General features: G+C 40.7%; 1 protein-coding gene across 1 annotated transcript; it reads right to left on the reverse strand.

Annotated features, from left to right (window-relative positions):
• Nucleotides 1-969: 969 nt before the first annotated feature.
• Nucleotides 970-14,034, reverse strand: chd1l (chromodomain helicase DNA binding protein 1-like). Its single transcript, XM_030049583.1, has 25 exons — nucleotides 13,834-14,034; nucleotides 13,515-13,627; nucleotides 12,805-12,911; nucleotides 12,532-12,643; nucleotides 12,404-12,435; nucleotides 11,855-11,936; nucleotides 11,571-11,733; nucleotides 11,024-11,179; nucleotides 10,706-10,798; nucleotides 10,515-10,611; nucleotides 9,965-10,038; nucleotides 9,720-9,830; nucleotides 8,495-8,609; nucleotides 8,236-8,389; nucleotides 7,879-8,074; nucleotides 7,184-7,329; nucleotides 6,639-6,802; nucleotides 6,170-6,378; nucleotides 5,701-5,799; nucleotides 5,486-5,556; nucleotides 5,224-5,338; nucleotides 3,003-3,111; nucleotides 2,645-2,893; nucleotides 2,176-2,257; nucleotides 970-1,514 (listed from the first exon to the last, which is right to left on the reverse strand). Exons 1-25 carry the CDS (start codon nucleotides 13,928-13,930, stop codon nucleotides 1,392-1,394), a joined length of 3,069 nt encoding a protein of 1,022 aa, XP_029905443.1. The 5' UTR covers nucleotides 13,931-14,034; the 3' UTR covers nucleotides 970-1,391.
• Nucleotides 14,035-14,039: the final 5 nt, after the last annotated feature.

The following is a 14,039-nucleotide window of genomic DNA, read 5'->3' on the forward strand; positions in this document are numbered from 1 at the left end:
AGATCTGAGGTCAAACAAGCACTTCAGCAGGGCTCTTCCTGCTCCGGTTTATTACTTACTTTAGATGCAGAATTGTTGGCTATTTTCATTAAACATTGCCCAGACATATAGCCCTTAAAAGTATGTGGAACTCATCTGTACATAACAGAGCTGGTAGATGATTCTACTGTCTTAGTCAAGAGTTCAGAGCTAATCAAGAAGATACAGAAGGTTTATCAAGCTTTAGGTGCCTTGTATTACCATCCCCTGATAGATCTGTATTAGATTCCAGTTAGAGGAATTAGGAAGTGAAATACTTTGGAGTGCTTTTAAGAAACTTTCTATACACAAAGCAGCCTGGGCTTCATCACATCTGAGCAGAACCACGGGCTGATGGCCTCCATGGCACGCCACACTGACGCAGTCATTCAAGAGGAGCTCTGATCAAGTATTGAGAGCATAAATGGACATATTTTTCAGAAGAATTTGAGATGCACCTGTAATTGCTTTAGATCTGTATTAACATTGCTATTATCTTTGGGGTCAGTTTGACTCCGTTCACTGTTTAATTAAACACATGACTAACATCAGGTTTTTTGCTTCATGTAGGCCTAATGACTTTTCCTGATTTAGTGGGGCCAACTGGGTAAGTATAAAATCAACTTGATAAGTTTTCAATGTCTTGTACACATTTTGTAGACATCTGTTTCTTTGGGGTCAGTCTGACCTCAGGCTGTTTTAGCCGGTAAAAGCATAAGAAATATCAACATTTTACACATGTTTGCTTCAGCTGTTTTGAATGACACTGAGGAACTATGACATGCCATCTATAATAGTCAAAACACTTCTCTCTGCTTTAGGGTCTTCCCCTGCCATAACCATGTAGCAGTAACCTGTAACTTAACCTGTACTAGTGCTGATAATTCATAACAATTGGGAGGAAAAAACATGATTCCCACAAGAACTTTGATGTATAAATGAGTTACGTGGTTCTGATGGTGTGTGTGTGGGTGGGGGTATTTTATTTTGAGGGCTATTTAAGTAGTCAACAAGAAACATACAGTACCTGACACATACACTTGGGTAACAATTATTATTCTGGTCATTTTCTGGAGGTTTAAATCACTGGGGTAAAACTGACCCCAACCGATATAAAATGTCAGTAAGCAGGGGGTTAATGTAGAAATATAAGCAAACTCCTCAGGTGCAACACAACTAAAAACCACAGCATAGTAGTAAAATAGTTCATTCAAGTTTTATATTTAGTTCTTATTTTGCCTCTAAGGTATATCATGTCAGGCATCATTGCCTCGACAATGATTTGATATTCATGAATGTATTATATAGGAGCCAAGCAAATTGAAACAAAGATTATTCAAATAAAATAAAATACTAAGCTGATCCAAACACTGTTATCTGAGCAGATGCAGAAACTGTGCAGTGTTGACTTTTCTCTGTTTGGAGAAGCAGGACTGCAGCCAAGCCTTCTGAATAGGGACAGACTGGGGATACTGTCTCACCAGATCCTGGAGCTCCTGGTTAAGAGAAAATATAGTCAAATGAAAGCAGTATAACCACACACGTCATTATCACCATCGTATTTAAAGTGGTGCTTGAGAAAAATGGTGACTTGATTTCATGTCATTCCCACTTCATTGCCAGGTGAGTCTGTAGTGCCCAAAGTGGCCTTAACAATTTGGAGGACAGTCGGCCATGACATAATAGGTGTGGACCTGAAGTCTAAATTGTAACACAATTATCCCACAAGCCCTGAAATCATATAGTGGCACTTGACTGCAACCATAGCACCTGGGATGAGAATCACCTTTTCACAGTAAACAGATGTTTACCCAGGCTTTGAAGATGTACAGTTTTACAGCACCATGCACTGTGGTCAACCCCAGGCTACGGTAGTGACTCAAGATAAAAGTGGATTTAATTTCAGGTCATCCCCGTTTTAGTGCCATGTGAGTTTGTAGTACCTAACGTCATCTTAACATTTTATTATCGTAAAGGACAATCTGGTATCTGATGTGCTGATGGATATTAGGGGTGGATCTTGAGTCTAAATTCAAGAGTGGTGACAACCGCAAAGTTGCTCTTGCCGTGTGGGAGAATGAATATTAAAGGGAAACACTGATGTGGCTAGTTCACACAGATCATTATCAAAGATTTTTAGCTGTGGAACACACTAACCTGTGAGTGCACTGCATTTTCCACCTCTGCAACTATGTGGGTGACCTCGGGGCTCATGATCTCCTCCTCATCTCCATCATAAGTGCACCATGGCTAAGGAGATGTGACACTGTTAACACTTGGGATTGAATTTTACTGCAGAAACACAGCACCCAAGAGACAAGGTGATGCCTCCCTGTAACCTACTAATGCAACAGTAAACATGCAGGATGGTAAAAACTGATGCTCCTTGCTAATATTTACATTGGTTTTTCATGTAGTTTCATTAGTTGATTAAAAGAAGATTCATTATTTCACATGAAAATAACATCTTCAAAATCTAAAACCTGATAATAAATGTTTTATATTGCGATTAATTTTGACACATCATCAGTTATCAAAATGGCACAGCCACAACACCTGACTGGTATTTTCACACATACAGTTTTACAGCACCATACTGTGATCAGCCTCAGTGTCAAAAGGATATGTGATGAGGTAGCGGGCCAGCCTCTTCCTCTCTGATGCAGGCAGATTGTAGAAAAAGACATGAACTCCCTTCATGAAACTGGGGAGCTCCACAGGGCTGTGGGTCCTGACAGGATTAGAGGGGCCGGGGATTTCTGTTTCTCCCTCATCAGGCAGCCCGTCTGATCCACGGGACTGTGGTTCAGGGGATGATGCTGAGGTGTGAGGTGCAGCTGTTACTGTGGTCTTGGTGCTTCTACTGTGGTAGTATCTATCAGTCAGGTCAAGGTAAACATAAGCCTTGAGTTTGATCAATTCATTTTAAGAGTCATGCTTTTGTTTATTGATTTTAAATATCCAAGAACAGTCTTTAAGGATACATAAAGGTGGGGATGCCTTTAGATGCCAGATGCTTCCTGATGAGCCTCTCTGTGCCGTACCAGTTGAAACCTTTGGTGGAGTGACCAATACGGGGCAGATGTACACTTGCTGTGAGGGGAAAAAAAATAAAAAATAAAAAAATAAATAAGAATATGACACTGCACTGCTATTTTTTTATTATTATTATATTTCTTAAACTTAGAAGGTACACTGTGCAAACTTTCAAAGGACTGATTGAAGTTAGGACCTCTGCATGTAATCTGATGGTCAAGTCTACATGATTCTCATAATTAGATTGACTCAAATGCTTATTCCACATTTTTGTCAGGTGATTTTGTCAGCTTAGTCTCCGCAGTGCTGATTGCAGCGACAGAGGCACTCGCGTAACTGATCTGGAATTTGCATATGTTTATCTGCAAAATGTGCGGTTTCAGAGACACTTTGAATGAAGTTGAGGAGGCGAGGGAGTGAAGTGGGCAGAGCTGCATTCTGAGACATAATTTGACAACAAAGAGAGAACAGAGGTGAAAAACACAGCAAAACAGCTGGGTTTTGGTATTGGATTACATAATTAGGGACATAAAGTCTCTATAAAGCACACGTTAGTTTCAGGATTGTTAACATGTTCTGAAATTGCTTAGTGCAGGTTTGCCTGAAAGTGAGTGGATTGCTCACTCGCCTTCAAAATAACCAGAGGTACTTGAGCTGCTTGTGTCTGCCATAAACACCATGATATAGCAAACATAACAATGAGATAATTAATTAAAAACATAACATATTCATTATAAAATATGTTATATGTTATGTTATATACAGTTTGTCTCAGTTTTTCTTCATTAAAATGTGCATGGAAAGTCTATGGCTTTGTAACATCACAAGATATTTAATTTTCGTGGCTTTACAAGGAAATTTTAACAAAGTGGGGAAAAAAATTTTTTTTTATTACTTTGTAAGAGTTTGGTCATACTTGAAAGTTTTAGGGTCACAGAATGGTAAACACTCAAATACAAAGGCTCACTCTACACATCTCTGTCAAGTCCATCCACCTCCACCCTCCGCCCCGCTGGAGGCCAACAGGGACATATTCTGCCAGATAGTTCACGACTCCTGTTCGCCCCAAATCACTCTCTGGAATTTACAACACAGTAAATTCCAAAAATTCCTACTCCATGTTTTTTTAAAAAGACTTTTTTTTGGGCATTTCTGCTTTAATTGACAGTCACAGTGGAGAGAGACAGGAGAGAGATAACCTGACCTCAGCAAATGGCCTGAGGTCAGATTCAAACCCAGGACGCTGCGATCAGGACTCAGCCTTAACACATGGTATGCGCTCTTAACTAGTGACCTACCAGGGCCCCCCGATTACATGTTTATTTACATGAACCTTGGTGGTTAAAAAACAATCTGCCCCATCTACAGTCTTGGGATCAAGATTTTTTCTGGATTAAATGTAGTTTTAGGGTTAACTATTTGTGATGCAAATGTTTACAGTAAAGTGCTCCAAAATCTAACCAGATCTTTGCTGTATAGGGGAGACCGGTGATGCAAGGATCAAGTTTTGATGATTTATTGTTCTTGAGTTATTATGTTCACAAGAATGTGTTTACACACAGACAGACAGGCACCTCTGTGACAGCATACCTGTACCGAGGTGGCAAGACATAATAAAAATGAAAAGCCAATGTCAGTCAAGTTTGAAAATAATCAAAGAAAACACTACCTACATCAGCTTTGAAATCACTAAATCTTTTCTAAACAAATTTCTTACTCTGTCCTTTCTCATTCTTGCAAATTCGGTCTGTGCTCTCCTCGCTGACAAAGGCTAAGTTAGAGTTTGATTATATTTTGAAGATAGCTGTGCATTATGATAAACAAATGGATGCAGACCTAAACATGATCATTCTCATACAATGCCAGGCTAACAAACCTTGCAAACTATGAGCATCGGTGCATGTAGAGTTCAAATTGGCGTTTTGATATTTGCAGTAATTTCTGGAATAAATTGAAAATGATTTAATATCATCTTAAAGGGGAAGTTTGTCAGCATCATTTATTAAACTGGCCTCTCCTATGAAAAAGGAAGTTCTTCCCAAATCCTAAAATTGCATACTGTGATCTGCAAGTTATAAATCAACCTGCATACAAAGAAAAAAAACTGATAAAAGCACTGACAAGCTGCAGATCTGATTGAACTAATTCACAATCAATGTATGACTATACCCTTATTTCTCTTGGCCGCAGAATAAATCTTCTTCAGACCCTCATCCAGAGCAGTGAGGAGGATTCCAGACAAGTTATTTGATTTGTCTCTCTGCTGCGCCACTATGAGGGCCAACTGAGGAAAAAGGATTGAGATGGACACAGGTGAAGTCATTATTTCATAAATTTCACTCCCTTATTAGTCACATTCTGACACAACCACACAAATCTGTCAATGCACAATAACCTCACATCTATTATAAAAGGGCTGTGAAGCACATACTTGATCTTGACCATCCAATCTGGACTGCTTGTCATCTATGGGGAAGAGAAGCACATTTCCAAGATCCAGGTCTGAAACAAATAATGCATTAAAATAAACACAATGGCAGCCATGAGCTTCACAGATATGTATCTCAAGAAGGGGTCAAGTGTCATCGTTTGTATTGTGATACGAGTATTTATGATCCTCGTAATCGTGGTCAAATCAGATCCTACCTTTCATCTTGCCGGCCAGCTCATACTGCTTACGGGGTTCATCCGACCTCACCTCCAGTGCTGTGAACAGGCCACCCCTGCCCCATCGCCCAGAGTCATCTGCACAAAACACATTCTTCACTCAATACTAACACATTATGCAACTGAAATCAATGTAATTTTACTTGGCTAGGAATGCAAACTTGATTTAAGCTCCTACGAGATGTGCACCCCTGACTATGAACGGTCGCAGTGAGTGATCTTCACAGCAGCAGAGGGAAAGAGATCTTGTCGATAGTTACACTTCTGTGATACCGCCTTAAATCACATGACCACAAGACTTATCACTCACATTGGCCATAAAAAGTAGTATTGAACAAGGAAATCTACACAAAACATAATCTAAAACTGTCTACCTGTTGATCAATCTCTCTCTACAACGGAGACCTTGCAGAACAAAGATAATTACAAGGTCATGCAGGTTCCATACCGACACAGTGGACGATAATGGCATCTTCCTGAGCAGCATGAGGATGGGTAACATCCCCTAAAACATAGTGGATGGCAGTGTGGTCTGAGTCTGTGGAGCATATGCTGCTGTCTTCACCAGCTTCCTCTTCCTCCTCCTCCTCCTCTTCCTCACTGTCCACAGACTGCAGGCACAGCGATCTGTAGCCACAGGACTCCCACCATGCCATCCTGCAGACCACACAGAAACACAACAGCTCAGTTACTTAAGTCAGAGGTATCCTTGCTCAGTGGGTTGAGACTCCCTTGTAATTTTGTAACTTAAAACTATGTTTTAATTTCCTGTCATTTTCCCCTACCCTCTTCAGTACAGAGCTTAATATCCAAATTTAAATCATATTTAGTCGAATACTGAAAGGTAGGTGGGTCAGAGCAGGTAACTGCTTTTCCTCTGCCAAGAAAAATGTGTCTCGACTTGCACAGTTCCTTACTTTTTCTTGTATTTCTGTTCTTGCTGTTTCCTTTTCATGTCTTCTTGTAATTTGGCTCTCTTGGCCGCTGCCTCCTGCCTCTTCTGACGCCTCAGCTCCAGCTCAGCTTCACTAAGCTGTTTCCTCTTCCTCAGTGGAAACCCAAGTGACACAGACAGTGATACCTGGTAACCCAAAGAGCAAAACCTCATTAAGAATTAATTATGTATCATCAGCAATAATATGGATAATTACTTTAGCACTAATTGTATAACAATAAACATTATTTCAAATATTATTTGTTGACTGAATTGTTGCTACTCCGTCCCAATCATGCAAAGCTGTTTTAAAGATTATGTACATGTTTGTATATGTGTCATTCAGGATGTCTACTCAACATTTTGTAGAACAAAAATGCCTGAAACTCTCCTCTTAGATAAGGCGTCACAGTCCAGCTATTCAATGGTAATGGGAGGAAGTCTATTTAGGTCTTGAAATACATATCTGATGATGTCTGAGATGGAACAAGTCCCCGGAAGGAGTGAGTAAAGATGACAAAATCCTACACTAGTTTTATTTCGCAGAGCCCGTCCCTCTGCTGCAGCCTCCTGTAGCTCAGCCTGCTGCTCCTCCAGCAAACGAACAAAGATCTTTTGGTCTTCTATGCTGGGGTCCTTAGAGTAGTCTTTCCCCTCAAAGTAGTACATGTGGTCTGGAGAACAGGACAGAAAAATGGTTAAGGGCACTCAGCAGCCTCAACTACCTGCAGAGTAAACCAGCTATCAGCTTAATATCTTAATAAGTGTAATAGGCTGTATTTGGTTAAGATGTTTAAGATGGATATTCTGTGATTGAGAGTTCCTGTTAACATGAACAAACCAAACAACACATTCCTGTCCACCTCTGGCCTCGCCCTCCACAAACACAACAGCCCACAATCAAAAAAGTAAACTACACATTTGTATAACGGAGCAATGAAAGAATGATGAGGAATATGTGTGATGTTCCTTTCTGACATTAAAATGTACCTGTAACCCTGTGTATGTGTATGTGTATGTGTGTGTGTGTGTGTGTGTGTGTGTGTGTGTGTGTGTGTGTGTGTGTGTGTGTGTGTTTGCACACGCAGCAAAAACCAAAAGTGAAAGGAGTACCATGTTTACATGCCACAACCCATTTATCATCAGGGTAAAAGTGCATGTGAACAAAGCTCCTATGTGCAATGATTCATGATTTTAATGAGTAACTTGGCCCTAAAACATACTCTGCCCCTCAGATTCAGAGTCCTTCTCTTCTTCTTCTTCTTCTTCTTCCTCCCCTCGGAGAAGGGTGGAGTCTTCATCAGCCACCCACTGACCATCACGTGAATGACCAAGGATCTTGCCCAGGTCAACATCCTGTATAGAGCTCTCTTCTGATGATAAAAGCTTATCTACCCCAAACTTCAAGATCTCGCTTAACTGCAGGAGGCAAACAACAAAAGAGTAGTGACTAAATATGGTACAAACCAAGATTACACGACATAAGAAAAAGAGAACACAGGAAATGGAGAGGGCAGGATTCAAAGAATGTAGATAACACCGGTGTGGTTTTCTGTGGGATACTTTCATAATTTATCGACCTGAAGCCCTGCAGCGGCAGACTGGGCTTGGTCCAGCAAAGAGAAACGTCCCTCTTCAATGACAGTGTTGGTGAGGTGCAGCTTAGAAACAGCACGAGAGTACACTATCTCCTCCACGGTGTCTCGTCCAAGGAGGCGGATCACTTTCACAGGCCTGTTATGAGTCAGTGACAGAAATACTAACAATAAATTGCATTTACATACTATCAAAGCAAAATATACACAGTGACGCAGTCTGCTGAATTTTCTTATATGTCACCTGTTCTGGCCAATCCGGTGACAGCGTGCAGCAGCCTGCAAGTCATTTTGAGGGTTGAAGTCACTATCCATAAAAATGACAGTGTCGGCAGCAGTGAGGTTCATTCCTACTCCGCCTGCACAAAAAAAAAAAAAAAAAAAAAGACAATTAGGAATATACAGCACATGATCTGAAAAGGGCACGACTGTACATATTTTATACTAGAAACTATAGCAACCACTTCCTGTTTACTTCCTCACATTCAAGAATTCATTATTCTATGTTAAAGACAGAATAAAATCCGAGATACAGATAGATAGATAGATAGATAGATAGATAGATAGATTTTTATTGTCATTGCACAATCATATACGTATAATAATGCAACGAAATTAGGGCTCAGTCCTTTCGGTGCAGGGGAGAATAGAAAGCATACAACACAATGCATTCATATGGGAAATAGCATACACATGCTTTTAGAGATTGCCTGTGACAGGAAATTTGGTTATTTTCTTCTTACTTTCAAATTATGCATAAAAAACTGTGAGAAGAGCGCTGGCCTTATTTACACCATTGTGTCATCCTGCCACAGTTCTTATCTGTGTGTGATCAGACTCCCCTTTCCTCTCTCAGCGAGTTCTGTGAACGCTGCTGCAGATGTACAGATGCACACAAGGCGAACTTTAGCTCAGCTGTCAGCGATGGTATGACTTTTCTTATCTGCAAACTTGTTGCAATATAGTTTAGCAGATGGACTCCGAGCATTGTGAATTAGTATTTATAGCGTACTCAGTAGAGAGATAAAGTGTACTGATTATAGATATGTTTGGTTTGTGCAGAAAATTGAGAGAACTGAAAACTGAGTCAAGTCAGAGAAGAACAATGATAAAGTCAATTCAAAACAAAATATTATACAAAAAGTACATCTGTCGCCATAGAAAACAAGTCATATTACAGCTGCAATGTTTAAATATATAATGAATGAAGCTTCAAATATCATGCATCCTTGAAACAACACAGACAACATGAATATGATCCATTTCAAAACAAGTTTCTATGGAGTGGATCTGCAAACAGCTTTTGATTTGCATTTTGATCACAAATGTATTTTAGTTGCAATAAAACACTTTTTGATTGCAGTGTCAACAGTTCTGCTCTTAGGTGTATTTTTTTTTTTTTTTTTTTGCAAACTTATTGTGTTTGATTGCATAAGAAAAACAAAAAACACTCAATAAATTTCAGTCACCTGCTTTAGTGCTGAGTAGAAAGACAAAGATGTCCTTGCTGCTGAAGTTCTTGATAGCTAGATTACGCTCTTCACCCCGAACGGACCCATCCAGACGTTCATAGCTGTACCCTGGAAAGAAAATCTCCTGTCAGCATTAATGTGTCACTGTGTGTGTGTGTGCGTGCGTGTGTGCGTGCGTGTGTGCGTGCGTGCGTGCATGCGGAAATGACTGTGAATCCAACACGACCGAGATCTTTGTTTACCTCTGTATTCCATATAATCCTGTAGAATATCCAGCATCCGAGTCATCTGAGAGAACAACAGGATTCGATGGCCCCTTGAGGAGGAGAGTAATAATGTAAAACACTTCGGTGTGTAAGAATAAGCCAGCGATATCAAACTTTGTAAGTGTACTTATGATGCTTAATATCACTTCATGGTGTCGAAGTTACATTTAAGACAAAACATGATTTTTCCTGCTTTTAAAGGATGTAAAGATCAAGAATATCAAAATGATTCTGTCACACAAGCAGGACAAATGATATTGATGGTATCAAACACACACAAAAAAACATGTTTTGATAAAGGACCACTGGGTTCTTGAAGAGAAAACACAGGACTAAAAGCTGACCAAGTTAAATGAAGTGCTTCCAGTACAGTAAACACTAACAGCCTAATGTAGCAGAGGAGGGACAAAACCTATACTGCCACCTACTGGAGCCAAAGCTTATTAGGTTAACATGCAGACTGCTCAGCACAGCGTCTCTGTTTGGTGCCACATTTGACCCCCTTAGTTGATGCAGACTGACTGACCCGTTGTGCAGGTGAGCCAGTAAGCTGTCCAGAAGGCAAAGCTTCCCGCTGGCTTCAATGAGATGCTCCCCCATCTCAAAGGGCTCGGGCTCCACCCCTGGACAAGAGAGCACAGTTCAGCCTGTCACACCCCGTTTGAAATAACCAACATGAGTCCACTCAGCATTAATTTATCATTGACCACATCTCACCATCAAACAGGTACGGATGGTCGACACACTTTCTCAACTGCATCAAAATGTTCAGCAGCCTCGTCTTGTTGCCTTGCTCATTTCCAAAAGCCTCTGGAAGCAGAAAATTTTAGTTTGGGTTAGGGTTAGGGTTAGTTTCTTTTTCAAACTCAAACACAAATCACTAACTATGTATAGATTCAGTTATTCAACAGCAACATGCTGCATCACCAAAATGCCATAAACATGTCTCATATTTATTGTATTGTGTGTATTTATTGTACTAAGCTGCAGGATCAATCAGGTATCTGTCTATCTGTCATACTGCAGAGGTCTCACCAACATCCTTCATCAGAATGGCTTTGTAGTATTTCTTCTGCAGAGCGGACATGCCGTGGTACACCACCAGCTCCATCTTCTTAGGCAGATCTGCAGCCACCTGCGACTTGATCCTCCGAAGGAGGAAGGGCTCCAACACTCCCTGCAGCTCTCCAACTGCCAACAGAGGCAGAGGAACCAACAGCATGAACGCAATAAGCAAGCACAAGTGGGTCTTCACACTTTTTCAAGACTTTTCCAACACTACTCCATGACATATAAGCGCAAATATATCTTTATGTCAGTATATCTGCATTACACCAGCATCTACATAACTTTTTTTTTGTTGAATTGCTCATTCTAGAGCACCAGATATTATTTTGGTTACCTATCATTATTATGTAAAAATTTGTTGATCATTATTTTCTTTATTTAATTAAATGTTTAATGCTTATTAAATTACATGGACTCAGGATGCTGCGATCAGGACTCAGCCTTGACACTCATGACCATTATAAATGTTTGCAACCATTTCATATCTACACAGCAGTAATTATGTGTTTCATACCAAGAGCAGGTTGATTCTGTACATTCGAATAGGAGGTGACAAAGTGCTCCGTCTCATCTGCTGGAAACAGGCTGGGCTGGATGAAGTTCAGCAGCGAGTAGACCTCCTGCAGGTTGTTCTGGATGGGAGTCCCAGTCAGCAGAACTCTAAAACCCACTGAAAACTGTGCAACAATCAAGCAGAGCAATGGATTTAGGATCAGAGGAAGGCAGATGACAGTGCTAACAGCGGGACAGGCCGCGGATGCAGCGACTTGACAGAACAAACCGGGTGCAGTGGCGTACCTCTGTCAGGGTTTTGTGCAGAAGTGAGTTTTGATTTTTCAGTCTGTGAGCCTCGTCCACCACGAGAACCCTCCACTTCCACCTGATCAGAGGAGTGACACAGTCCAGATTACACACCAATAAGCATGTATTCTCCCCAAATGAGAACACCGAGCAGCACCTGCTTTAAAGGAACAGTTCACCCAAAATACAAGAAACTATATATATTTCCCAACAAAACTCTTCACCCCTCATTGCTGTGGATTATGTCAGATATGCATGTTATTGTTTTTGGAAAGAATTATTGTTTGAGTTTACACATAAATTGTTAATGCTTTATGTGAAACCTCACCAAATCCCACAGAATCTATCTGGATAGATAGATTGCACAGGGTTAAGAGGGTAGGTTTCTTCTTTTACATTTGCTTGAGCTGTTCTTTTAAAGCTGTCATGGAGATTGTGTTGTGATCACTAATCCACCATTGCAAATTTAAGATGCATGAAAGTGCACTTGATGGTGATAATGTTCCTAGTAATGGCTGATACCAAGAAAATTAAGTACGCACTCACTTTCTCAAGAATGAAGCGTCTTTAAGGCATAGCTGGAAAAGAGATAAATTTGGTTTCAGTGAGCACTTTCACTTTCAGCTCGAAGGAAATTCAACAAAAGTGATGTTTACACAAAAACACCCACAGACCTCATATGTGGTGAGCAGCACATGGAAGTTCAGGTTGTCTGCATCCCTCTGAATCTCAGCCCGCCTCTCCTTGTCTCCCTTGTAACACAGCACAGTCAGAGAGGGAGCGATGCTGAAACCAACGGTTGCAAACAAGTTGAGGATTCGGGAGGAAGAGATAACACAAATCCAGGTAAATTTAGGACTATGCTCTATAAATCATTGTGTTACTCAAACTGTCAAGACAATAAAGTAAAACAAATAAAACAGATTCAAATATCTGATTCTCTGTACCGTTCCATCTCACTCCTCCAGTTCTCCAGGACAGAGAGAGGGCTGAGGACCAAAAACGGGCCTTTCCCTCCAAGAGCTCCTGCCACGTACAGCAGCAGAGAAATCGTCTGTGGGGGAATCGACAATGCACTTATGAAAATCCTCGAGATACACTGCACAATATTGATATGGTCTCACACAGCGGTTCAGTGGTGCTACTGCCAGGTTACAGGCATGCATAGAGCGATGGCAGGGTTCCCATATTCATTTTAGCATCGCATTCAAGTAATTGTTCAATATTTGCAAGTCAAGAGGTCTTGTTTGGCAACATTAACAAACACATAGTTGACATGTTTTTGCAGTTAGACGTGATAGTCAAGATCTGACATCACAGAGAACTGATTTTTACTCAAGAACTCAGAGTTAAGATGTAATTCTTCACTTTAAAACTACAAATCTCAATCAAAGGCTCTCCTCGGCATGTGAAATGATGATCCAACAATAAACAGAGGTCCAATGGTCAAGGTGCTAGATTACAATAAGAAGCATTTCAAGCCACTCGTTCATTTAACAAAACATTTACTGCTTTATATTTACCAGATCCACAAACTTTAAAGGATTTTCAAACATTATAATGTATAATGTATAATGTAAGTACACTGTGTACACTCGCACGGGTGGTGGGGGGAAGTCTATTTGAAGATTTTAGTTGAACTTGTCGTATTACAGACCTGGCAAGTTTTTCCCAAGCCCATCTCGTCTCCTAAAATGCATCCCTGCTGGTTCTTCAGGCACTGAGTTAGCCACTGCACGCCGTCCAGCTGGTAGGACCTCAGCTGGATCCCTGGGAAAACACAAGTGATGCTCTCAATTATAGCCACTTTATTCATGTAAGGATCCAAACTATGCAAAACTATCCAGGGCGTTAGTTAGGCATTACTTGTCGGAGCAGCACCAATCTCAATGAGAGCTGCTGTCAAACCAGCTAGCTACAGTTAGCTGACAAAGTTTGCCAGCTTCATTTTAAACTCTACTAGTTGGCCTACAAACCTCGTAAACCCCATTTCTGCAGGTCACTGTGAGCAAGGGTCGCCTTCTTCTTTTTCTCTGGAATAAGAGTTTGTATTTTTAGAGGGAAGCTTGTCATGGTTCCCCCGGCAGCAAGGCTAAAAGTTTGACACTGCTTGCTTGGTGCAGGCGTGTTTGTACATGTCTCTACACTTCAAACTTTGCCAGCACTTCCTGTTTACGTCATG

The sequence above is a fragment of the Myripristis murdjan genome, chromosome 4 (assembly GCF_902150065.1).
Source record: "Myripristis murdjan chromosome 4, fMyrMur1.1, whole genome shotgun sequence".
NCBI lineage: Eukaryota > Metazoa > Chordata > Actinopteri > Holocentriformes > Holocentridae > Myripristis > Myripristis murdjan.